The 25,433-nt window shown below is 38.3% G+C and overlaps 1 protein-coding gene across 3 annotated transcripts in view; it reads left to right on the top strand.

Moving 5' to 3' along the window:
* LOC122811089 (actin, aortic smooth muscle-like) overlaps positions 1-25,433 on the top strand; it is a 534,944-nt gene that overhangs the window by 136,615 nt on the left and 372,896 nt on the right. For all 3 annotated transcript variants that reach the window (XM_044082666.1, XM_044082668.1, XM_044082667.1), the window contains exon 6: positions 19,872-20,033. In XM_044082666.1, the coding sequence (XP_043938601.1) occupies positions 19,872-20,033 (162 nt within the window). The remainder of the gene's footprint in view (positions 1-19,871; positions 20,034-25,433) is intronic.

Here is a 25,433-nt window from a genome sequence, read left to right as displayed (position 1 = left end):
GTTTTTAGGTCACTGCTGAATCCAGGGCTGTGTTACAAGTTTCTGTGTTGCCCATACCTTACTTGGATAGAAGGAAGTTTGTTCACCTGTGAGAGAGGGGAGCTTTGAGCAGCCTATCTGTCCCTGGAGCAGTGGTTTCAGCCCAAAAGTTAGTAGTTTATTGGCCATTTTGGGCTAATTTCTATCTCTTTCACTTCCCTGCTATAAAAACCACATTTGTGCAGTTTTTGCGCTTGTATTTCGCTCAGCAATTGCCTTCCAGGTGTTCTGCAGAGTCTACAGCAGATGAGAGACAAAACAGAGACTTTAGAGTGATTAAGTATCATTTTTCTGCTTTTCTTGCTGTCTTAAACTAATTTCGCCTAAAACGCCAGTTGTTTTAGTGTTTCTGTGATTTAAAAAGTTTGTTATTGCTACATATTGTACTTATTTGCTGCCTGCACTTGAATTAAGTTGTTTTTGTGTTTAAATAATCTGTTCAACTGTTGTTGGCTACACACTAAAGTGTGATAGCCTTTTCTGTGCATTTAAAGTGTTGTATCTGCTCTATTTTCTGGGAAAAAAAACAAAAATATATACTTGTTTCCTGCCTTTCTGAACTAGTATAGTCCAGTTTTCAGGTTATTGCTAAATCCAGGGCTGTGTTACAAGTTTCTGTGTTGCCCATACCTTACTTGGATAGAAGGAAGTTTGTTCACCTGTGAGAGAGGGGAGCTTTGAGCAGCCTATCTGTCCCTGGAGGAGTGGTTTCAGCCCAAAAGTTAGTCGTTTATTGGCCATTTTGGGCTAATTTCTATCTCTTTCACTTCCCTGTTATAAAAAGTGCATTTGCGCAGTTTTGTGCACTGGGCAGTGCCAGTTAGCTAGAGGTAAACTATCCTCGGCTCCACGAAGTCTACTCTTCAATTTTTCCCTTGGAACTAGACAAACCTTCAACTTTAGCACTCAAACCATTCATTGCATAGTCAAAAACTTGCTTAAAACTCATAGCAAGCACTAATTAACCCTAGCACTAGACCCCCCTATACTGTCCAGAAGGACAAGACTCTCTATTTGTCCCCACCAGCCAATCAGAAAAACAGCTTACTCTACCTATTCAGGCATGTCCAAAGGGCAGTTTCCAGTGTACTCTCCAGTCCAACTGGTGAAGCTGGGCATTTTGAGGCAATGTTGCAATTGCCTCATGTACACAGACAACCCTCTCCTCCTACCACTAAACACTAATATATGTGAGAGATGCAATTATACAGCCAAACTGAAGGCAAAGCTCTCTCAACCCAAGTCTAAAACTGACAGTCAAGAGGAGAAGGGTAATACTTGCAACATACCACCAGTCTCACATAGACCTAATAAACCAGCACTGGCAAATAACACACAGGAATACATGAAAACATACTTGGAGGCTCTAAATAAAAATCTGCAAAAGAAACCGAGACCTCCAAAGCAGACATCCAAGCAACCTCCACACCCCATCACCAACCATGAAACAAATAATTCACATAATCAGTGTGCCATGCAATCACAGCCCTTAAGGCAAAATAACATACCCAAAACACTAGTAATAGGTGACTCTATAGTCAGGCACACTGATGTTCAACTAACTAGGCTGGACAAGGAGAAGGTTACAGTTAGCTGTCTGTCTGAAGCCAGGATCCGCCACATAACACAAGCACTCAGGTCAGTCCAGAACAAGTACAAATACAACTCTGTCATTGTCCATGTTGGTGTGAATGACCTGAGATGTACCTCCCTGGACTACATGAAAAGAGACATGGAAGAGCTCTCTGATCATGTAGCCCAGGCTAGTATGACCCTGACCTCCTGCTCTCACCAAGAATGATGCCACAGTATAAAGAAAAAATTATCAATTTCAACAATTGGCTAAGTTTCTGGTGTCATTCAAAAGGGATCCAGTATCTATCCGCCTGGGATGACATGCCTGACAAGCCACATTGCTTCACAAGAGATGGCTTGCACATGTCACCCTTAGGCTTTTGAATACTGGCCAAGGCTCTTGCCGCCCCCATAGTGCCTTTTTAGGCAAGGCTCAAAAGACAAACCCACCACCATAAATAGCACAAGTAACCAAAAACTGAGGGTACTGCTACACAACGGCTGAAGTCTGAACCTCAAAATGCACGCACTTGAGGCACTTCTCAGTATGGAGAACATCGACATCTGTGCAGTAACAGAAACCTGGTTTAAGGCTCCTGAGAGCACCCCAGCACTACTAGGCTATAACTCATACCATACCTTTCGGCCACAGAACCAGGACCGAAACAGAAAAGGCGGGGGTGTATCCATATTCCTCAAGGATATCCACACCTCTATGTTAATGGTGCAGCACAATGCATCAGAGATCATCCATGTGCAACTAACAATGGGCAAAACTACAATCCAAATTGTAGCTTGCTACAGATCACCCACCATGACCCAGGACCCCCATTCCGCATTTCTGGGGACACTGGGAAATATGAAGGTCCTACCAAACACCTTAATACTGGGTGATTTCAATTACCCAAACATAAACTGGGAGAACTCCTCAAGTACTAACTCCCTTGTTCAACACTTCCTAGCATTTATAAACTCGAATGCTCTAGATCAACTAGTCAACACCCCCACCAGAGGGAACAGCATATTGGACCTGGTCATCACCAACATGGGCGACCGGTGTTCCACACCGCGGAGGTCAACCCCTCGCTGGTTAGATCAGACCATAGACTAATTACTCTGGATATCCACATTCCGCCCTCACCCCCAATCAAGGAAACCACTGTGAAAAACTTTTCAAAAGCAAACTTCATGTTACTTAAGACCGAGGAGGAAAGGTTCACAGCCCCCATGCTAAAGGACAATGCTGTCCAAGCTGCTGAAACCTTTACAAAGGCACTCTATGAGAATCTGCAGGAATGCATGGATCATGCTATCCCAAATAAAACCAAGAACCACTCCTCCAAGAAAAGGAAACCAGTCTGGTGGACCCCTGCCATAAACAAGCTATACAACAGAAGGAGGAAACTAGTGCAAAAAAAGAGTAAAATCCCATGAAGGAAAGACATACCTGATCAGTATCAGCAAGAAACTACAATCCCTCATTAAATCATCCAAGGCTAGTTTCAAAAGAAAAACTGCCAATGACTCCAAAGATAACCACAAAGCATTCTTTAGCTATGTCAATATCCTAAGTGGAAACTCTCAGAACTGCTCTGAGTTAGTGCAGAGTGGCACAAAATACGCTGAATCGACTGATATCACCAACATTTTGGCAGACAGGTTTAGTGCAAACTTCACCCCCCTCTCACCCCCTAAAGGGCCGATAACCATACCAGAAGAATGTAGGGCCCCGTCAATCACCGATACACAGGTTAAAACAGCCCTATCCAGAGCCGAAACACAGCTTCAATGGGACCGGACTGTGTCCCAGGCTGTGTCTTACAAGAGCTCCAAAATTAACTAACCCCTCACCTAAACACACTTTTCAAACTCAGCCTCTCTACAGACTATGTACCCACAGAATGGTGCACAGCAACAGTTATCCCACTCCACAAAGGTGAAGCCACAATGGACCCCGGGAACTATTGCCCTATAATCCTGACTAGCCTGGCCTGCAAGGCTATGGAACGCATCATCATGAACTTATTAACAGAGACATTGGGAACCTCCAAACCTTGGACCCTACCCAGTTTGGCTTTGTGAAGGACAGATCATGCCTCCTAAACCTGGTGGACTTCTTTGAGACAGTTACCAAGGCATTAGACAAAGGAAAGGAGGTCCACACAGCCTACCTAGACCTCACAAAGGCTTTCAACACCATTCCCCATTCTAGTATTATAGACAAGCTCACCAGCTTGAACATAAACCCCTATGTCACGAGATGGGTTGTCAGCTGGCTCATGGATAGAACCCACATGGTGAGAGTTGCGGACTCTATGTCCAACTCTAAACCGGTTACAAGTGGCGTCCCCCAGGGTTCAGTCCTAGGACCCCTCCTGTTTGGTATATACTTCTCAGTGGTACAGGCAAGCATAGGAGGACTATGGCTGACCAAGTTCGCAGACGACTGCAAACTAGTGGCCATAATTGATTCCCCAGCTGATACAGACCCCCTCCAGAAGGGTCTCACTGAAATGGATACCTGGTGTCAAAATCATGGCCTCAAACTAAATGCCAAAAACTGCATAGTCATCCCCTTTGGAAAAAACAAATTACTCATGAACTACCACATAGGTGGTAGTCCCCTAAATACAAAAAATGTAATAAGGGATCTGGGGACCCAAGTAGATAGTAATCTCTCCTTTGATAATTATATTGCCAAGGTGGTTAGAAAATCCTTCTATGTGGCCCACCTAATCACAAATGGGTTTGCATCTAGAACAAAAGAGGCTAAATTGCCTCTCTACTCATCACTCAATAGACTCATCATAGAATACAAAACCCCATTTGGGATGTACCTTACAAGAAACCTGCAACAGCTGGAATGACCACAAAAATACCTCACCAAGAGGATTACTGGCCTCAAACAGATGCCCTGTGCAGCCCGACTCAAGAAACTCCAGCTGTACTCGGATGCATACCACTTACTCAGAGATGATCTCTGCCTGACATACAAGGCCATGTCCAACCCAGAATTGATGGACATGGTCTACCTAAAAAAAAACAAATCCCGGAGAGCCACATGCGCTAGAGATATAAACCTCACCACAACGATAAATAAGACATGCTGGAGGGATAGAGTCCTATCCAAGAGACTCTCCATGCTTTGGAACAGGATTCCAATATATATCAGACAGAGCCCCTCACTAACATTCTTCAAGAGAAACCTTGACGGGTGGATGGGAAACAGAAAATTTACCCCGGGGATCACTGTAGTGGCTCTGCTGGACAGTGGCGCAGGGAACTAATGGCTCTGCTGGACAGGGACACAGGGAACTAATCTAAGGGGTTGGCGAAAGCCAACACATTCTGGCTAGGCTTATAAATGCCCTTGGGCAGATAGCCTAGTACTTACCTATGAACCTATGTGATACTTCTCACTAGAAACCAAACTCTACTTTATCCAGTGTACTTTTGCATGTAAACATTTTTTTAAGATTTACCATTTTATTGTTGTATATGTAACAAAGCTTTTCCATGATACCATTTGACATAGACATAAACATTTTCACTCTGGTCTTCTATATTGTACAAGAAATTTGCCACAGTACATGTAGCAATAATTCCTGACATTTACATCTTCATTGCAATACAATAGAATTTCTCTGCATTTTTACTTATTCCAACCTTATCCATAAACATAACACCCCCATAGTTTTCATCCCCAAAGTTTCCCCCTTTACATATTTCATGATGTATTAGGTCCCAGATGCAGGATTTGGGATAGTCCACTTCCCTGTATCTCAACTTTTAGAAGATTGTTTTGGTTTGGGAATTGTGGGTTTTTTCTCTGACATTCCTTTTACCTGTACCTTGTCTGTCATTGCTACTCCATTTTAATTACAATTTTGACCATTTTATCACTCACACTTGCTTCGGTGGTTAACAGTTTGCCTACTTGTGCATGTAAACATCTCCACAATGAAACCTGGTTAACTAAAAACAAGATATGTTGGAAATACTGTGTATGGTCATCAGCTGTTCCATTAATAACCTGCTTTACATCCTTTTCACTAGTCTGAAGGTAGTTAACATGACATTCAGCAAAACCATTTCTTGTAAGTAGAACATACTTCTGTTCATCCATTGAAGCTGCCTACATTTAGTCAGTTTTAAGGGAGCATGGCTTTGGTCACCTAGATCCTAGTACTGCATGTTTCTGGTGTGGTGTCCATTACTGATATCACACACGGGGACTGAGTATAATGTCATTCCTGTTTCTGTGTCAGTCAGCCTATTGCATGATTTTGATTGCCTTGAATTTACTATCATGTCTAGGATGTGGTGTCACTTAGAGTCCATTACTGATAACATACATGGGACTAAGAAAACTGTCATTCTTATTTCTCTAACAGTTTCCCAGTAATTGCTGCTTAATCCTAAACTACATTCATATAATATATGTATTGTTTTACTTCAATGCTACTTTTACACACTTTCATTTCATTATTTTTAAATTAAGTCCTGTGCCTCCAATACCAGTTTACTAACATGTGACAGAACTACAATTGAATGAAATTCAAACGGTTGCAACAATTTGACTGAAAACCCATTTGACCGGAACCTCATTTCACTGAATCACAAATCAAAAAAAACATTCTGAATAAGAAAATACAGCATAAAACAATATTTTTTGCACCAAATTGCACCAAAAGTGTGTGTGTGTGTGTGTGTGGGGGGGGGGGGGGGGGGCTTTGTCTACCATACCCCTTAAAGAAAAAAAAAAAAAAAAAAAAATATATATATATATATATATATATATATATATATATATATATGTATATATGTATACACACACACACACACACACACACACACGGTTTCCCTACAACACATTTAAAACCCATAACATCTAAAATCATAACATTGAAACCATAACATCTAAAACCCATAACATCTAAAATGTGCATCATAACATTGAACACTACAAATCACATGAAAATAACATCCCCTCCACATCTAACAACAAACTAACAAACACACTTTTTACTACGTTTTTACGTTTCACCCCCCTCATGTGGGGGGCTCTGCCTCCCTGTAAATTAAATATACCAACTTCGAGATCACACTACAGTGGGAAAAAGTTAATTTCCTAACCCCACTGTATCATGATCACCATAAAAATGTACACGTAATGTCTATATCACTTACCTATGTGGCCTAAAAAACACATACAGAGTGGCAAAATAAACACTATATAAATAGTATAAAGGCCTATATTAAATAAAAAATAACTATAGAAATAAAAACTACAACATCTCATAGTGATACCACAAGATTAACAGATTAACCTATAACATTTACACGTTTGATGATACACTATCACATATTATACATTTTAAATGTTATGAAATTCGATGTTATGAGTTTTAGATGTTATGGTCTCGATGTTTTGATTTTGGATGTTAGGAGTTTTAGATGTTTTGAAGGGGAACCACACACACACACACACACACACACACACACACACACACACACACACACACACACACACACACACAGACACACACACTCACACACACACTCTAAAGCTGCACAACCAATGGCACCATACACAAACCATACAGAAAAAACACCATACACAATGAATCAGTATTGGCACACAAAGACAACATCTATAAATGTGGGGTGTGACATAACAGGGCCAGCATTGCCAATCAAGAGATATTCTTCTAGACTCACTTTCCTATCAAATTATATCCTCACAAATGCCACCAACACTACTTCCTCCACTTCAACACTTTTCTGTCATTTGTGACACAGTGAAATGAGGCTTCAGTCAAATGGGTTTTCAGTCAGATTGCTTCAACCATTTAATTTCAATTAATTGCAGTTTTGTCAAGTAATAGTAAACCACTAATACCATCTGTCTCTCCCCAGATATAATATTGCTGTGTTCATCTCTTCCACTCACACCTTCCTATCTCATTTCAATGGTACAATAACTACAGTAAAGCACATTAGATACATTATTCCTGTAGCAACATAGCAGAAGACATTCTACAAGAATACTTAAAATAAAAATCTTTCTCTTAGTTGTGACATGCCACTACTCCCTTATATGAAAAACATTGACTTTTGTTTTTGTAAATAATGTATTTGCTGTACTTTGTACAGTAAGTGTATGCTACCTGGTTGTTTATTTTCTTGATAGGAAAATTAGTTTTTTGCCCTGTTAGCCCTACTAACTGATAATCATCAGACTCTCTTTTGGTCTATCAGACCATTTATTCCCTTCACTGAGTGACAGCCATCTGAGAGGGGTCACCATCCAAGCAGCCAACAGGGGTTGTTTCAAGATTTCTTCTATTTTCACCCCAAGCCATAATGATACACACACATAGTGGGCACTAGAGAGGAAATTTACAATGGGTTTGTGGTGGAGGACTTCCTCTTATTTACACAAAGAGTTGTAACTTTGAAGCAGCCCTGCAGCTTCACCAGGGGAGTATCATCCAAGCAGTTCTACCCCTCCCCTGACAACAGGAGTAGTGGCCTCTCCAGTCTCCATGAGGAAGATAGCATCACACTTGTGTGTCTCTGAGTGCACACAAACTCCACCCACCCCCAGGAGAAGTGAGCAGGCCATGCCACCCCCCCCACCTGTCTTCTCTAGCACCAAGACTGATAACTGACCCCTTAACATGGGTTAGAATTGGAGCTATATCATTCTACATCATTGAGCTAGCCACCTTAATTAATGCACACTCTGCATCACAAACCATAATGCTTACCTGACACACAAGCAAGCCTTGAAATTCTGAATGGGTAAAAATTCCTTTTTACTAGATGGATTTAGGAGCATGAATTCCAGAAAACATTAAGAACATTTGAAGTAAAATGATATATTTTGGTGATTTTAGCATGATACAACTAAATTTGCTCCATCCTTTCACGGATCTTGAACTCTTTAATTCAGCCAAATATTTACAGTGTTCACTTTTGTCACTACCAGTGTCTCAAATGGTGAGATCTTATTGTACATAACGCAAGACTGTAAAAACAAAGATTTCATCATAAATATGCAAAGCAAAGTTTCTGAAAATTCAGAGTTAAATGATATGTTTTTACTTTGCTATCCATTCATGATTCTAGGCTAAAAAAAGGATTTGCATTTATTGCAAGCATAAATATATAATAATTCAGGAATTAATAACTAAATGTAAGTCAGATCACGTAGAACTGTCACTATTATGAAACAAAATCTTTATATAAAGTAAAGGTCACTATTTTACTAAAAAAGCTACCTCTTTCCATCTGTTTCTGTTTTATATCATCTGTATTACTCCCAACAGTTTCCATGATTTTTAGAAGCATTGTGTGGCAGTAGAACCAAGGTAAGCAAACCATAAGCAAACTTTTGTTATGAAGATTTCCTTTTCAGTGAACTATATTTTTGTATCATAACTGTTTAACTTGCCCATTTGCCTTACTGGCACCGCAGTCAAACTAGAACAACACTGTACCCAAGGAAAATTGAACTTTGATCATCTTTTGCTGAATAATTATAGATCACCATCTAATGTTTGATACTTATAACAAGATTGTTAAGCCTCTATCCTGCAAGTCTGGATAACATGCAAATAATGGCACACAAGTGTTAGACTGTATTGTGTGCATCCTTTGGCAGAAATAAGCATTAAAAATTAAGACGTCGGAAGAATGTTAAAAACAGCAATCTATATGAGAGAAATTTGGATGTAGTGCCAGATGAAAAAGCAGGAACTAAGAAAAGAAGCTTTATTACTAAGTATTACAAAATTGTCCTAAAACTGGCACACAAAAATACAGCTTCATCATTTATTACATAATGACATTTTGCTTTTTCCTATATTTGTAAACTCCTAATTGCTTTTCTCCACAAATCTACTGTTGTAGTATTCATCCCATTATTTTCTTTCAATGTATTTACTTATTATTTCAGTGACCACGTCTGCAATTACATGTTCATTTTACTTTTTTACTTCCAAAAACAGAAGTTTTATTTACACAAAATATCACAAGTTTTGGGGTTACGTCTGGAAGTGGGGTTTTATCATTCTTTGCAAATACAAATGAGAAAGACAACCTGTAAGTTGCAATCACACTTATACAGTGGAATATGATGGATTGCTCAGTTTGTAAACAGTATCATTACTACTCAGTAACAAATTATTATAGTCATTAAGTAAGCTTGCTTGTGTAGTGTACATTCCAGTACAGTATTAAAAACAGAACAAGTCAGTAATCTGAGCAAGTTTCCCATTAAAAAGTGGAAGGAATATTATAGTCAGTTTTTTATGAAAATTCAGGGACAGTTGAAAAACAGAGAGGGACTAAGAATAAAGAAAAAAAAAGTTGGTTTACCCTTGCATACCCTTCTGTTAGATTTGGTCTTCTGGAGCCTTTCTCAAGGCATCTACCTGGTCTTCTGTTCATACCTTTGCAAAACATTACAGATTAGATATCTTTTCTTTCATCCTCCACCCTTTTCTCCTAAAATTTTGTAAATTGACCTCTGAGGAATACTGCAACAGTGATCCAATAAAGAACATTGTACAGTTGGGCAAGACCTTAGCATTAACAGTAGATGTTGAACTAGCTACCTATTGCAGTACATGCACCCTCTTTCTGAGGTGAATTTCTCTTAGTTTTGTTACATTGTCCAATTTCTGACTGCATCTATCATGTGGATTTTTGCCTCTGTTGTCTTCTCTGGGTGCATGAAAGCTCTAAAAGTTTCCTTGCCTATGTATCCCTTAAAGTACCAACACAGTCTCATGCATAGCTTGTAAGTCGAACATCTCTTCAAGAGAAATCTTGATGATTGGATGGGAAATAGAAAATTCACCCTGGGGATCACTCCAGTGGCTCTACCCGACAGCGGCACTGGGAACTAAGGTTGGGTGGCACAATGCCAGGGTAATCCTATGGTCTAGGCTTGTAAAGGCTCCAGGGCCATTAGCCTAGTACACACCTATGAACCTATGAACCTAAAAGAAGCTTCACTACTAAGTAATGCAGATATTTCCCAGGGATGGGCGCACAAAAATAATGTTTCATCATTTATTAAGTAATGACATTTTGCATTTTCATATACTTTTAAACCCCTAATTGCATTTCTCCTTAAGTATACTGTTTTCAGTATTTCTGACAGTATTTTCTTTTCAGGTTGCTTTCTTATCTTTACAGTGACTACTGAAAATTTTGCAATTGCAAAATCATTTTCCTGCTCTCATTCTGAAAAAATGTCACTTTTTAAGTGAAAAATAATAGCTAGGTAAAATATCAAACTCTGCTCTCCTCTTTTTTTACAGCTCCAAAAGGAGAAGTTTTATTTGCATAAAATACCTCATGTTTTGGGGTTTCATCTATAAGCAGCAATCACAGCTGCATAGTGGGATAGGATGGATTACCCAGTCTATAAACAGTAACATTGTCAATCACTAACTGATTATCAGACTTATTAAATAAACTTGCTTGCACAGTATACATCCCAAAGCAGAAGCAGAAAACAAATTAGTACAAGTGACCTTCCTAACGCACACACACACACACGCGCGCGCGTGCACACACACACGCACACATCTATCTATCCAGTATGTGTGTGTGTGTGAGTGTGTGTATGTATGGAATGTGTGTGGTCTGGTGTATGACAACAAGAAGGGTCTTCAAGTGTAGGTTTAGGGAAGAGTTTTATGACAAGTGGTGAACTCATGAGTCATGGACTCAGTACCCTAAGCCTACAATGCAAGACACACACACCACAAATCAGTTCTATAAATATACCATTTCTGTTTTCCCGTGTTTTTAAAGTTGAGTAATATTTCCCACTGAACTAAATGGACTATATTACTTGCCCAGATTTCTAATGAATAGGACTTATGTATGTTGCATAGGTTTTTATGAATGATATAAGCAAAAAAAAAAAAATAAAATAAAAAAAACACACACTTAAAAGTCTTTGGATGGTAAAAATCAATAAATCTCAAATACCTATATTTATTTAGCACTTTCAACCCGAAAGAAGATCTTCATCAGAATAATAATATATAAGAAAAATTTTGAATTTAAACAAGACATAGATGGAGAGTGTGATATTTTGACTGATTATATTTTTAAAGAACTGAGATCCAGAAATAATAAACAACGCACTGTACACACTTTGTTAGCATATTCTGGCCCAGTTGTGAGTCATTAACTCAAACAATGCTAATATGAAATAAAAAAATAAGAAGCACAACATCCTTTCCCAAGGAGTAGCATATAAAGAAGTTAGTGTTCCAAATATTTGGCATCATTACGCTTGTGAGAATTTATGAACGGAAAAGACATAAACAGTGAAAAATGTGTGTGTACAGAATTAATTCAGAGTTACGTAAACACCAGATGTACTGTGCAGAGCTATAGGAAGCACTGCAGGACTATGTTAACTTATCTAGAGACTTAGGGAGTTTGCCAGAAGAATGTCACATGCAAATATAACTTGATGTTATTCCAAAGATACATGCTCCCAAGAACGCACTGGCAGTTTTTTCAGCTAAAGTAGAGCAAGAGCTGTAGTAAATGGATAGGTGTGATCACTAAGAGGTTAGGGCCAACAAATGAGTGAAGAGTATGGATATTGTTGCAAAGAAAGACAAGGCTTGCATATGTATTGATCCATATTTTCTGAATAATGCATTATATATCACTTACATAAGATCATAGGCAGTTACTAGGCTAACAGCCCTAGATCTTTTTTAAGTGTAGCCATTCATGCCCCAATTTTACCCATTATCAGTGCCCATGGGCTAGAAAGTCTTTAGTATATGGATGTACCTTAGGGCATCTACAAACCACCCCTGTCCATAAGGGCCACAGGTGACAAGCTAGGGGTGAATTTGTGATTTCCAACACATTAGTCCAAACTGTGTTTGAAAAGGCTTAGGGAAGAGTTCTGTTTCACATGAATAAGGAGTCTCTGCCAAAGAAGGGATCATCTCTGAGGCACATACCTGTCCCTCCAACATGTTTTGTTTATGTGACAGACAAAGTTTAGATCCTTAGATCGGGTAATTCCAGTGCTGTTTGTTTGCAAATGTGTAGCAGATCCATCAGGGCTGGATCAGAGAATGCCTTGCACGTTAGGCATTGATTGCCTCTCAGTAGTCTATAGGAGACAGAGTACAGGGAAAGGGCTTTGAGGCAGTCCGCATAGAACATATTATTTACACCCTGTATTCTTTTAGTGAGGAACCTTTGTGGCCACTCCAGCTGTTGTAAATGCCTGGTCAGGTACATGCCGAACAGTGCATTATATGGAGTTATTGGTCTAATGATGGTGGTCAGGTACATGCCGAACAGTGCATTGTACTGAGTTATTGGTCTAATGATGGCTGAGTATAGGAAGACTATGATCCCTTTGGATTTGGATGCCACCCCCTTGCTTTATAAGTTGCACCACATAGAAGGCTTTTCTCACCACCATAGACACATGGTGATCAAAGTCCAGCTTACTGTCAACCCGAGTTCCCAAGTCCCTTACCACTAGGTCTACTCTTAGAGGAGTGTTATGGATGATGTAATTTGCAGTGGTAGTCATCTTCCCAAAGGGTATAATTACGCATTTTTTGCATTGAGTTTTAGGTTATCATTCTGGCACCAGTTACTTGTCTGTGTCAAATCTGGGGGATATCCAGATCTTTGGGGATTCAGTAATTGCACTCAGTTTACACTCATCAGCAAATCTGGTTTGTGAAAGACCCTCTGTATTTACCTTGACTTCAGAGAAGTACATTCCAAACAGGAAAAGTCCCAGTACTGAGCTCTAGTAACAGGCCTCTTGGTGGGGATGGATTCCCCCACCCTAACTTCATGTGTCCTATCTGTGAGCCATTTGACAATCCATCTGGTGACATAGGGATTTATGCCTAAATATGAGAGTTTGTCTATAATACCCGAGTGAGGTATTGTGTCAAATCTCTTTGTCAGGTCAAGGTAGTCAGTATGTACCATTTTGCCTTTGTCCATGCCTCCAGTGGCCTTCTTAAAGAAATCCACCAAGTTTAGTAGGTATGATCTGGCCTTGATGAAAGTAAATCGGGGTGGTCCCGGTGTCTGAAGTTTTCCTATGTCTTTGTTTATCAAGTCTATAATAATTCCTTCCATGGCCTTGTATATAACATTAGTCAGACGTATGGGTCTGTTAATGGTATGCTTTTGTGTAGGAGAATGTTGCAGTCCTCCATTCCCTATGGAAAAAGCCTGCCTAGAGGGTAATATTGAACAGCGATTCAAGTGAGCCTGGCAGGTCATGTTTTAAGTTATTTAAGAGACATCCTGGGATATTATCAGGACCCAATGATGCAGTATTTTTAGCTCTGGAGGGTGCAGTGAATACCTCTTCTTTAGTTGAAGAGGTGGTCTTAGCTCTACCAAATACTGTTCTTTTCAGTACTAGATGCAAACTGGGGCTTTTTGTAGAGAATTCATCATTTGGATGACACAGATTCCTTAGACTTCTAGTTGGTATTTCATCAACATCATAAGTACACCAAACAAGACTCAGACGAGTTTATGAAAACTTAAAAAGATGTTGCAAACATAATTAATGATTTGTTAATATGGAGTCAGATCCAACAATATTATGCCAAGAGAATGTTAATCTGCTGAACAGAATAAGACAGCATGATTTCAAGCTGAATACGAGGAAGATTAAAAGAAAAGTGACAAGCCTAAAAAATAATCAATCATATTCAAACATCAGAGAGTCAGAAACTAGATACTGCAAAAGTCAAAACAGTTGAACAGATGTTAACTATAGAAAATGAGCAGGTATTGCTCAGACATCTATGAAGGATGCAATATCTTTAAAATGTTTACATAATATGTCTGAGATAGCTGCGCCTCTAAGAAACTTGTTAGACTACGATGTAGCCTGGGAGTGGAGCTATGAACAGGAAGAAAGTTTAGAAATACTTAAGAAACTAGTTACACATGCTTTAATAATAAAATTCTATATTATGAATAAACTAGTTTTTGTTGCATGTAGATGTCATTCCGAATGGTGTATGATTTATCATACAAAAGAAAAGACCAGCTGGCACTGTGTCAAGACCATTTAAAAAATTGCAAAGCAGATATGCTTAGGCAAGAAAAGAATATTTTAGGAATAATGCATGGATGTGCCTATGGTGAATAAGCTCAGATGGAAATATACCAATGAAAATGTGCAGGTGAATACAGATCACAAGCACTTGTGAATTATTTCAGGAAAGTCCTTGAGTAAGTCATCTTTGACATTGTAGAGTATGTTACTTAATCTAGACCAGTTGATGAAGTACACACAGCAGGTAAGGTGAGCAATACATGTTTACTAGGTGAGCATGAGGAACTTACTGAAGAAGAAACACAAGATTGTTTGAGCAGTGCTGTAGTTACAAATGCCAGAAAAAGCTGAAAGAATTTCAGAAATTTACTGACTCAGACACAGGAATAAAACTACAGAAAGACACTGAAATGAAGAGCTGGACTGAGCAAAAATCAACAGTAAGGGGAAGAAGGTGTAATTTCATGGAAGAAATAATATGTGCCTTGAACTTAATGCTCAAAGCTGATAAAATCATAATTTACAGTCGACTAAGAATATGTTCTTGATAGGATGCATGAGTCACACTGAGCCTAGTAAAGTACAAGGAAAGGACAAGAGTTATAATGTATTGGCCAAGAATGACAATAACGAAGGTATAAGCAGGGGAAATCTGTACATCTGCAGTTTATATCACAACAAAAGCTCAGATGAAGAAAAAGTATTAACTGACATTTTCCATGGTCATCATTCCAGGTACTGACTAGGGTTTGATTTACTCCATTTCAAAAGACAGATATATTATATAATGATAAATAAATTATTATAATGCCCCTTTTGGCATGTATCTGTCCAGACCCATGCTACAACTGGAATGACTACAGTGATACCTTATTAAAAAAAGATACAAGGCCTAAACAACACATTATTTTAAACTCACCAAGGTGGGGGCTTTGCCCCTCACACTCCCCAACTTTGATGGCTGCCCCTCCACACCCCCCAATTCTATATACCTCTGAGATTCCACTACATTAGGGAAAAGAGCAAATTTGTAATGACAGCCAACTAACTCCCTTCCCTAGGAAAAAGTTTTGATTATGTAAACTTTCTAAGAAAGGGTGCTCCACAATTAGGGTTCGATAAATACGCGTTTGTGGAATTAAGCTTTCAATGAAGTGATAGAAACCCAACCTATTATATCTCATCATGGAAATACTCTTTGACTGACACAAAAAATACAAATATGCTTAGTGCATTAAATTACGAATCTCCAGTTGCCCTAATCCAGAACACCCTGAAATGATGATGTGAATGGAGCCTATTCACAATATAGATACAGATGCTACCCACCCTTTGAACATTACATTTGTCCTTGACTACCAACCTGTCCTTTCTAAAGAGAATATGGCCATCTACGGTGGATTTAGAGAAATACATTTGTAGTTTTAGTCATTTATCATGCCAAGTACATTTGATTCATACAAATCATTCAGCTATCTCTGCAGTCTTATTTCTTAAGCCCAAGTGGATGTTTTTTGCCGGCCTTCAGAAATTGGTTGTTGGGGGACAAAAAGGGGACTATCAGGCAGTGAGGATAGCTATGGGTTAGCATGAACATAACCAGACTTGTGTATTTGTAAGTGCAAACTCTGGAATAAGTGATCACATACAAAAAGCCTAGCATGACACGTGGTCTCTTTTTGCAGCTTGGAAGAGTAACAATAGAGTAATTCTAAACTCTTGCTGATGCTGCAGCATCGATCGAGAAGTTCCAAAGTCTGGCAATATATTCTGTCATCTGTTTGAGCAAATGTGGTATAATGAGAGGAGGTACATTTATGAGACTGTCCCACTGTAAGAATTAAGAGAATGTCAGCTGCGCAGTGGAAATGAATGTGGAATAAACATAGCCATAGTAAGCAGAAATATGATTATAGTAGGTACACTGCTGACATCCGTATGGAGAGGTCCAGTGTAACACAAGGAGAAGCATTCAAGTTTTGGGTGATAAAGACACTGCAGGGCAAAGTATAACAGTGCTGCTCTCTTACAGGTCAGCAAGATTAAATTATTATTCTATTTTTAACTGGAATAGTTGGATCTGCAACTGCCTAATTATATACCTGCTTCTGAAAAAGAAGGAGTTGTACAGATGTCCTTACCTCACTGGAAAATCAATAAAATCTTCGCTAAGTAGGTAGAAAACAAATGGCTTTAGTAATGCTCAAATGATGTCTTAGAACACAGTTTACATCTACTTTCATAATGATTCCCACATCACAAGTGCTTGCTCCATAAATCACAAATGCTGCTCTTTACATACAAAGTAATGAGACAGCTGAAAACAAGAGCACCAGAAAGTGGGGGTAAGCCCCCACCTCAAATGCCCAAATATGCAAATAGTATATTTCAGCTCCATACTCACATGCTATGCAGGAAGTAGAAATTCTGCAGTGCAGCGTAATGTTCTTAGGAATTACTTGTTTCAGTCAAGTCCAAGAGAGAGAGAGAATGTTTTCTGAGCTTTCATAAATTGAGAACACATAGCAAAGCCTATGTGTACAGATTAACAGTCTCCTTTTCATTCAGATTCAGACCATAATAGTGGCCATAAATAAGAGTCATTCTTAGCCAAATTGCACTTTCACAGGCAGGCATATTGCAGGGATACAGCATGTACTATAGGAGGAAAAACCTTTAACTGAAAAACAAATTCACATTATAGGGCAGCTTTCACCAGGCTATCTTAGGATATAACAAATTCTAAAAGAATGTTAACCACTTAAAGTGATGTATTCACAATAAAAACATACCTTGCCATCACAGCATGTGGTGAATGAAGCAGAAACTGCATTTTTGCTCCATCGGTAAATGTTTTTGGCTGCCCCTTTTGATAATAACCTTTTAAAAATAACACTTTCCCAAGATTTTGAAACTCAGACTAAGCAGTAAACATCAACCTCAGTGATGCTGAAAGCATGCAGTGTGTCCATAGTCTTTAATGGATGCATCATTTCGCATGCTCAGACATGCAGCCATTAAAGCCTATGGAATCACCTCCTGCTACTCCTCAGGTGACATCACTAAGGGATGCATTAAGTTTATTTGGGCTGTAGTCTAATAAAAAAGCTGAAAAACTTTTTTTTTATTAAAAATAGCTCAAATAAATAAGTAATGAAAGTAATACAAGTACATGATGACACTTAACTGATTAAATGCAACAATCACTTTAAAATTAAGCAAAGACATCAGTCTTTCATAAAAACTCAAGATATAACCACAGCATATGTATTTTCAGTTACAGGTCATAATTATTTATTTATTTTATTTATTTAACATGTGTTGACTAGGAAAGTCCGACTAGGCAAGAGTCTATTTTCAGTGGAGGCCCTGGGCTCCAGATCTTTAATGTACTATAGTCACGGCATGTGCACATACTTGCAAGTTAATTAGGAAAATAAAAAACAACTCGGAGAAATCTCTGGTACAGAACTAGACAAGCATACTTATAAAATCACAAAAATCCCACCACGTCAATGGATGAAACCAACTTCCTAGTACAAAATGTAATCAAGAGGCAAAACCAAGGAGGTGGTAGACACAGCAGTTAAAAGATGACTTGAGTTTAATGAAGTAGGAGCGCTTTTGCTTTGCTTCCACAACGCTTCTTCAATTACAATTCATATTACTAGCACTCAGAGTGCAACTGTGAATGAAGCTGAGTGCTATTAATATAATTATGCCTTTGATAGTATGAAAACTGTTTGTTATATATAATCATGCATGTATATTATTTAGGTACTTAATATGTTCATTTTACCAGTTTTTCAGCTTTATATTATAGGCTGAATGTTTTATATTTGTTTTTTCAATGATGAATGTGCTATTTGGGATTTTGCAAGCTGGAGTTTAGGTTAGTATAACTGAAGAGTCAGCTGATTGTTTTATATATCATGTGACTACTCCTAGTATTTTTATTGGTTTATGGAGATTTAAATACAAGTATTTCGAGATGTTATTTTATTGTATCTGAACTCATCTTTTAATTGCTGTGTCTACCGCATCTTTGGTTTTGCCTCTTGATACTTATAAAATCAATTTAACTTGCTGTTTTTTATAGTGTAGTGTAAGGATCAAGGTGCTATACACTGTTTATAATCAGTACAAGTAAACCATTCTGTCATTGCTAACTAACCAGAAATGATGTCCCCAGGTTAAGATTTGTAGTCATTTCAGGTTAGTAGTAACACCTTAATGTTTTAATTTTTGGATTTATAAATGGAGCCTTGCACATTATCTCTAGTGTTACATTATTATACTCTTCTGATTGTATCTTGCATTGCTGCTATGATTTCACTGTGGAGCTTTGCTCTTCTAAGTCTCCAATGAAAACAATGTGGCCCAGTGTGACTCAACATAGGTTAACAAAGAAACAAATAAATGCATGAATGAATTAATTAAAATATATTGGAATAATCAAGTAGTACTCCAGATTTTTTTTTAATTATTGTTACGGAAGGTTCCTGACTCCTCAGTTTTAAAAGCAGTGAAACACCATTATTAGCCTAAGTAAATAATCATGAGATGAAGGTTCTCATTTGGTTGGTTAGTGGGTTGTTGATTACTGCCTTACGGTGTCTCCTGGTTATGGCTTAGCAATGATTAATCAAATTTAATCTTATAAAATGTGACACAAAACAACTGATTTTTTGTTATAGAAGTACCTTTTGTTAAATTGAATAATTACAGCAATCACAAAATAAAAACAAGCAAATAAGGGAAACAGTTTTGTCACTCAGCTTCATAGTCAAGAAAGGAATTTAAATTCTGGATTTAGTAGATGATTCATGAGTGTCTCAAGATAATATTTTTTGGATCAATGTGAAGTCATAATATTTGTTTGGGATCAGTTTTTGGTGGTACCCTTCCAGTTGATGGGGTACACAACATCTCAAATGTATTCTGAAACAGAGTCACTGTCATACACAAACACCAAATCAACTTGACTTAAAAACTGAATTTATGCGGACAGCCAAGCCACGTCTCTGTTTATAATAAAAGACTTCTTGTTAGCTAATAAAAATGCAGTATTTTCTGCAAGACGAATACTCCAACAATAATGCCAGCTCGTAGTAAACGCACCTATCATTCTGATTCTCTTTTATTGCAGGGATAGTACTGGATTCTGGGGATGGAGTCACTCACAATGTTCCTATTTATGAAGGATACGCACTCCCTCATGCCATAATGAGGCTAGATCTTGCAGGAAGGGATCTTACAGACTACCTCATGAAAATCCTGACAGAAAGAGGCTATTCATTTGTCACTACAGGTAATGTTACTTTTAATTTACTTATGTATTTTTAGATTCCCATTTCTCATATTAGCAGCTGGGGCAACACACCATATTAAAGGAATTTAAGAAATAAGACATAATTTGTATGTGTGCATGGAGGTTGTGACATAGATCACTGTTAATCAGAACATTTATTCATCAGCCCTCCCCAAACAAAAACGATGTGATAAAATGTTCTACAGTGAGTAATGGTGCCTTCAGATAACTTCTGTGGTTGCAGTCTAACCAGCTGATCTGGGTTTAAATATTTATAGCATTTGGATTGATTTGCAGTGCACTCAGATGGAAATACATTAAGGAAGAAACTGGTGAATAAGCCTACAATCCAGATATGAAGAGTGCATTGATGGTATCTTGTCAATATAGGCTAGATTCTCAATAGTGTTTTTTTTCTTTCTCAAAAATTTAGTTTGAAATTTGTGTATGCAGTAATTGTTACTACATTTGTAACATCTGCCATAGTAGTTATTCCATTTGTAAATCTTGCATTGTCAGATAAAAATATGTTTATTGGAAGATACAGTGAGAGGAAACTGTTGGCATTGCAGCATACATTGTAATATGTGGATTACTAGTCTGCAGACTTGGATTAAATTTTTAATGAGTTACATAATTTTTTAGGTTGATTTTTAAGGTGATATAGTTCTAAAAAATGTAATGTGAGGAGTTGCGTTCAAATGCTGCTCATATTAATTTAGTCACAGTTTAAATGCATTCTATTGGTCATCAGCCTATCAGAGGACAAGTTTGCTATCAGATAAATACATGTGAAAGAAATTAGAGTTAATTTACTTATGTATAACAAGGTATATAGTTTACACCATGTTCTCCCTTCTCATACTTCAGTTATCTGTTCTACTTAAATGACAGTTATGTTTTATCTGTACCCTATTTTTCCCTAAAATGAGTTACCCAACAAGATATATTACATGTTGTGCTAACCCCAGACTGTTCAGATCTAGGTACAGTGATGTAAATCCAGATGTTCTCTCTCAAACCTGAAGGATAAATACATGCGGAGTAGTCCAGGGTAAATCTCCTCCCCTTATCATTCTGTATGCTTCTATGCCCCTGGTGATATCTGCACAGTCAGATTATGAAGATAATTGTGGAAATTAAATCTTTACTTTTCAAGTCCTGACCTCAGAAATGGCCATGTTTAGCAGATTGTGGCCTCTTTCTATAACCTACCCTTCTTTACTTTCAGCATATGTTAGACTTTAAATTTAACCACACACAACTCCTACAGCTAGAACAATATTTTGTGAGTAATAATGACTACTGAGTATGAAGCATGGCCCCTTTTTGCAGGTAGACTGGTGGAGGATATTCCTTTTGTTTATATTAAGTAGTATGATAACTTCAAAATCCATAAAATTATAGAGAAGCTGTAATTGTGGCTATTGACTGCCTAGTACAGAATGGTCACTCCCTAGTACAGAATGGTCACTTCCCAGTACAGAATGGTCACTTCCTTTTACAAGGATGTGACCTGTGCAGTAAAAACACTGAATAAAAAACTTGTAACTGCAAAACTGCAAGTCTGTGAGTCACTCATTGTGGAACTCTGTGGCTCAACAGGTAGCACACTTGTCTTTGATGCTGGAAGATCAGAAGGCTGTGGCTCCTATTTCCTCCCAGATGTTAGGTTTTCCAATATTGACATTGCAGTGCTGTGTATCACCCATTCCATAAGGTGCTAAACTGAGGCTCTGCTTTAGTGATAGTTCAGGTGGATGTAAATGATCTCATGGCACTTATAAATAGTAGGGAGCTGCATTATTTGTACACTTATTTAAACATAATAGTCTTTGCACACATACCACATATCATAAATAGTAGGGAGCTGCATTATTTGTACACTTATTTAAACATAATAGTCTTTGCACACATACCACATATCATAAATAGTAGGGAGCTGCATTATTTGTACACTTATTTAAACATAATAGTCTTTGCACACATACCACATATCATAAATAGTAGGGAGCTGCATTATTTGTACACTTATTTAAACATAATAGTCTTTGCACACATACCACATATCATAAATAGTAGGGAGCTGCATTATTTGTACACTTATTTAAACATAATAGTCTTTGCACACATACCACATATCATAAATAGTAGGGAGCTGCATTATTTGTACACTTATTTAAACATAATAGTCTTTGCACACATACCACATATCATAAATAGTAGGGAGCTGCATTATTTGTACACTTATTTAAACATATTAGTCTATTTACACCTCTTATTTGTACATTTTAAATGCACCATCTTCCTAGATTTCCCTTTACACACCACCCTCTGCACCCTTTCTGCCAGGACCATATTATAATTTCCAGTATCTCATCCCTATCCCCCATTATTTTATTATATAATAATACATCACATCTTTTTCAGAGTTACTATATTGTCCTAAATAACACTTTATCCCATTTATCAGTTTAAGCTCTATTTCCCCCTTTTAAACTTCCCATTCAATATCATGTTCAGTTGAATGTCTTTCGAAATTACCTAATTTATCATTTTCTTTCAACACAGTCCAAGTCTTCTCTTTTTTGCAGTCCAAAAGCAATGTTGTGATAGTTCTTCTGCATTACAAGAGTTGCACATTCTTTTTTTCTAGCACTCTGTAGCTATATATGTTACCATTAGCAGACAACTTGTCTAACAAAATCATCGACATAAAGGGCCCAATTCCAAAAGACTTGCCCTCAGTTTAAATGACCATTTACACTAACAGTGTTTTTTTTGGAATCTGGTTACTTGGTTAAGCCTGTTTAGAGAGAGGTATACTGAAGTAAGTCAGTTACACTGAGAGCAAGTCTTTTAGAATCTGGCGCCAAATCTTCACTTTCATAAAATCTTTCAAGCTTTTTCTGTCTTTTCTTTATTGCTACTTTTATTTCTTCAGTCAAGTCTTCCCATGGATATAAAAATACATTTTCATAATTATTTTCTTGTAGTATCCTTTCCTTTCCCTTTTATATTGTCCATCATTACTTTTCGTAACTTTAGCTTTCCTTTATTCCTTCTCATGGTTTCCACTTTTCCTTTTTCTTGTCCCATCACTTTCCATACTTCCTAAAACTTCTTGTATAACAACATTCCCTCTGTCTGATCTCTTTTTCTTGTACAATTTTTAAAACCCGTAGCAAATGCATTGAGGACATAAAAGCAATTAGATTTATCAAATGTACCCCCTTTCTCTAGTGTTACAAACTACCCCTCTTTTTAACATGTAAGCTTGAGACCCCCAAAATATTACTTGGCTTAACATTCAGCTCTCTAAAATGCTATAATTTCCAATTGTTATTTTTCTATTTTTAGGGAACATAAACAGCCCTACTAAATATATCAGTTTTCTTAATACATATGTATTCAACGGGTCTATATTAAAAGACCGAAGAGGTGTTTCAGCGAACACCTCTTGGTCGACATGTAATGAGCGAATGCACTAAAGCGCGAACGCTCATAACAGTGGTTTCTTTCCCTGGCACACACACACACACACACACACACACACACACACACACACACACACACACACACACACACACTTTAAAACATAACAATGTGGGGGGCTGTGCCCCCCCACACCCCCCCTAACTAAATATACCAACTCTGAGGAAAGGGGCGATCACACGGGGATGGCCAAGCGGTTTCTTTCCCAGGGAAAGAAATCACTGTTTTGAGCGTTCATGCTTTAGTGCATTCGCTCATTACATGTTGAGCAAGAGGTGTTTGCTGAAACACCTCTTCGGACTTTTACTATAGACCCGTTTTCAACATATATACTTTCTTCTTATATATTAACAGAAATACCTTCCACCATACATGTATTCTCTTTATTTTCTGTACCATCTTTCTTCATTGATGTTATCAGAATATCCTATCTTCCAAACTTTACCCCAACACACTATTTAATTCATGGTGAAATATTGTCCATCTATTTTTATCAAACCGCGAAAGCCTTTACTTTGTTGTTCGACTGTTCCTTCAATTATCAGCTCCCTCCTGACCAACAGACCCATTTATTCTCTGTCACCATGGAGAGAGACAGCAAGGAGGGATCATCCATCAAGCAGCCTTTGGGGGTGATTCATCATTTTTACTTACTGGCCCTAATCTCTAGAATGCAGTTAGCTAAATGTGGGAGAAGGTCATGCAGTGGCCTAATCATGGTAGCCATCCCTCAGTTTTGAAATTTGAATTCCCTCAAAACAACCCTGTCCCAAGAAAGAATGAATGGTGGTTTCTCAAGTCTCCCTCAGGAAAATCACAGTGATTCTGTTTTCCCCTGAGTGTGTACAACCCTCTCCACCTCCAGGAGAAGTGAGAGGACCATGCCTCTGCAGTTCTGCCCCTCCTGTGCCTGACAAACATATTATATCTGCTTATGTCTTCCTAAACCAGTCACGTACAGCTATTCATCTCACATAGGTTCATAGGTTCATAGGTAGGTACTAGGCTATCTGCCCTAGGGCATTTATAAGCCTAGCCAGAATGTGTTGGCTTTTGCCTCCCTTTTAGACTAGATTCCTAAGCCTCTGTCCAGCAGGGCCATAGAAGTGATCACAGGAGCAAATTTACGATTTCCCATCCACTCATCAAGATTCTTCTTGAAGAGGGTCAGCGAGGGGCTCTGCCTAACATGGACTGGGATTCTATTCCAGAGCGCGGGAAGCCTTTGAGATATGAATCCATCCCTCCAGCATGTCCTATTTATTGTTGTGCTAAGGTTTAAATCCCCGGAGCATGTAGCTTTAATGGATCTGGTTTTCTTGAGGTGGAGCATGTCCAACAATTCTGGGTTAGACATGGCCTTGTATGTCAGGCAGAGATCACCTCTGAGTAGGCAGTAAGCACTTGAGTAGAGCTGGAGTTTCTTTGGTTGAGCTGCACAGGGCATCTGTTTGAGGCCCACGATCCTCTTGGTGAGGTATTTTTGAGGTCTCTCCAGCTGTTGCAGGTGTCGGGTAAGGTACATCCCAAATGGGGAATTGTACTCAATTATGGGCCTGATGAGCGATGAGTAGAGGGGCACAATGACCTCTCTTGATCTAGATGTGAACCCTTTCATGATTAGAAGGTTTTTCTAACCACTTTGGCAATGTGATTGCCAAAGGAGAGGTTACTATCTACTTGGGTCCCCAGGTCCCTAATTACTTCTTCCATAATTAGTGGATTATCTCCTATATGGTAGTTTGTGGGCACTTTGTTTTTCCCAAAGGGGATGACTATGCATTTTTTTGCATTTAGCTTGAGGCCATGGTTCTGACATCAGGTATCAGTCTCCGTAAGGCCCTTCTGGAGGATGCTTGTGTCAGCCGGAGAGTCTATTATGGCTCCCAGTTTGCAATCACCTGT

Source organism: Protopterus annectens, chromosome 9.part0 (assembly GCF_019279795.1).
Source record: "Protopterus annectens isolate FY-2018-M chromosome 9.part0, PAN1.0, whole genome shotgun sequence".
Classification (NCBI taxonomy): Eukaryota; Metazoa; Chordata; order Ceratodontiformes; family Protopteridae; genus Protopterus; species Protopterus annectens.
The sequence above is the reverse complement of the archived record's forward strand: the minus strand, read 5'-3'. Positions and strand labels throughout refer to the sequence as shown.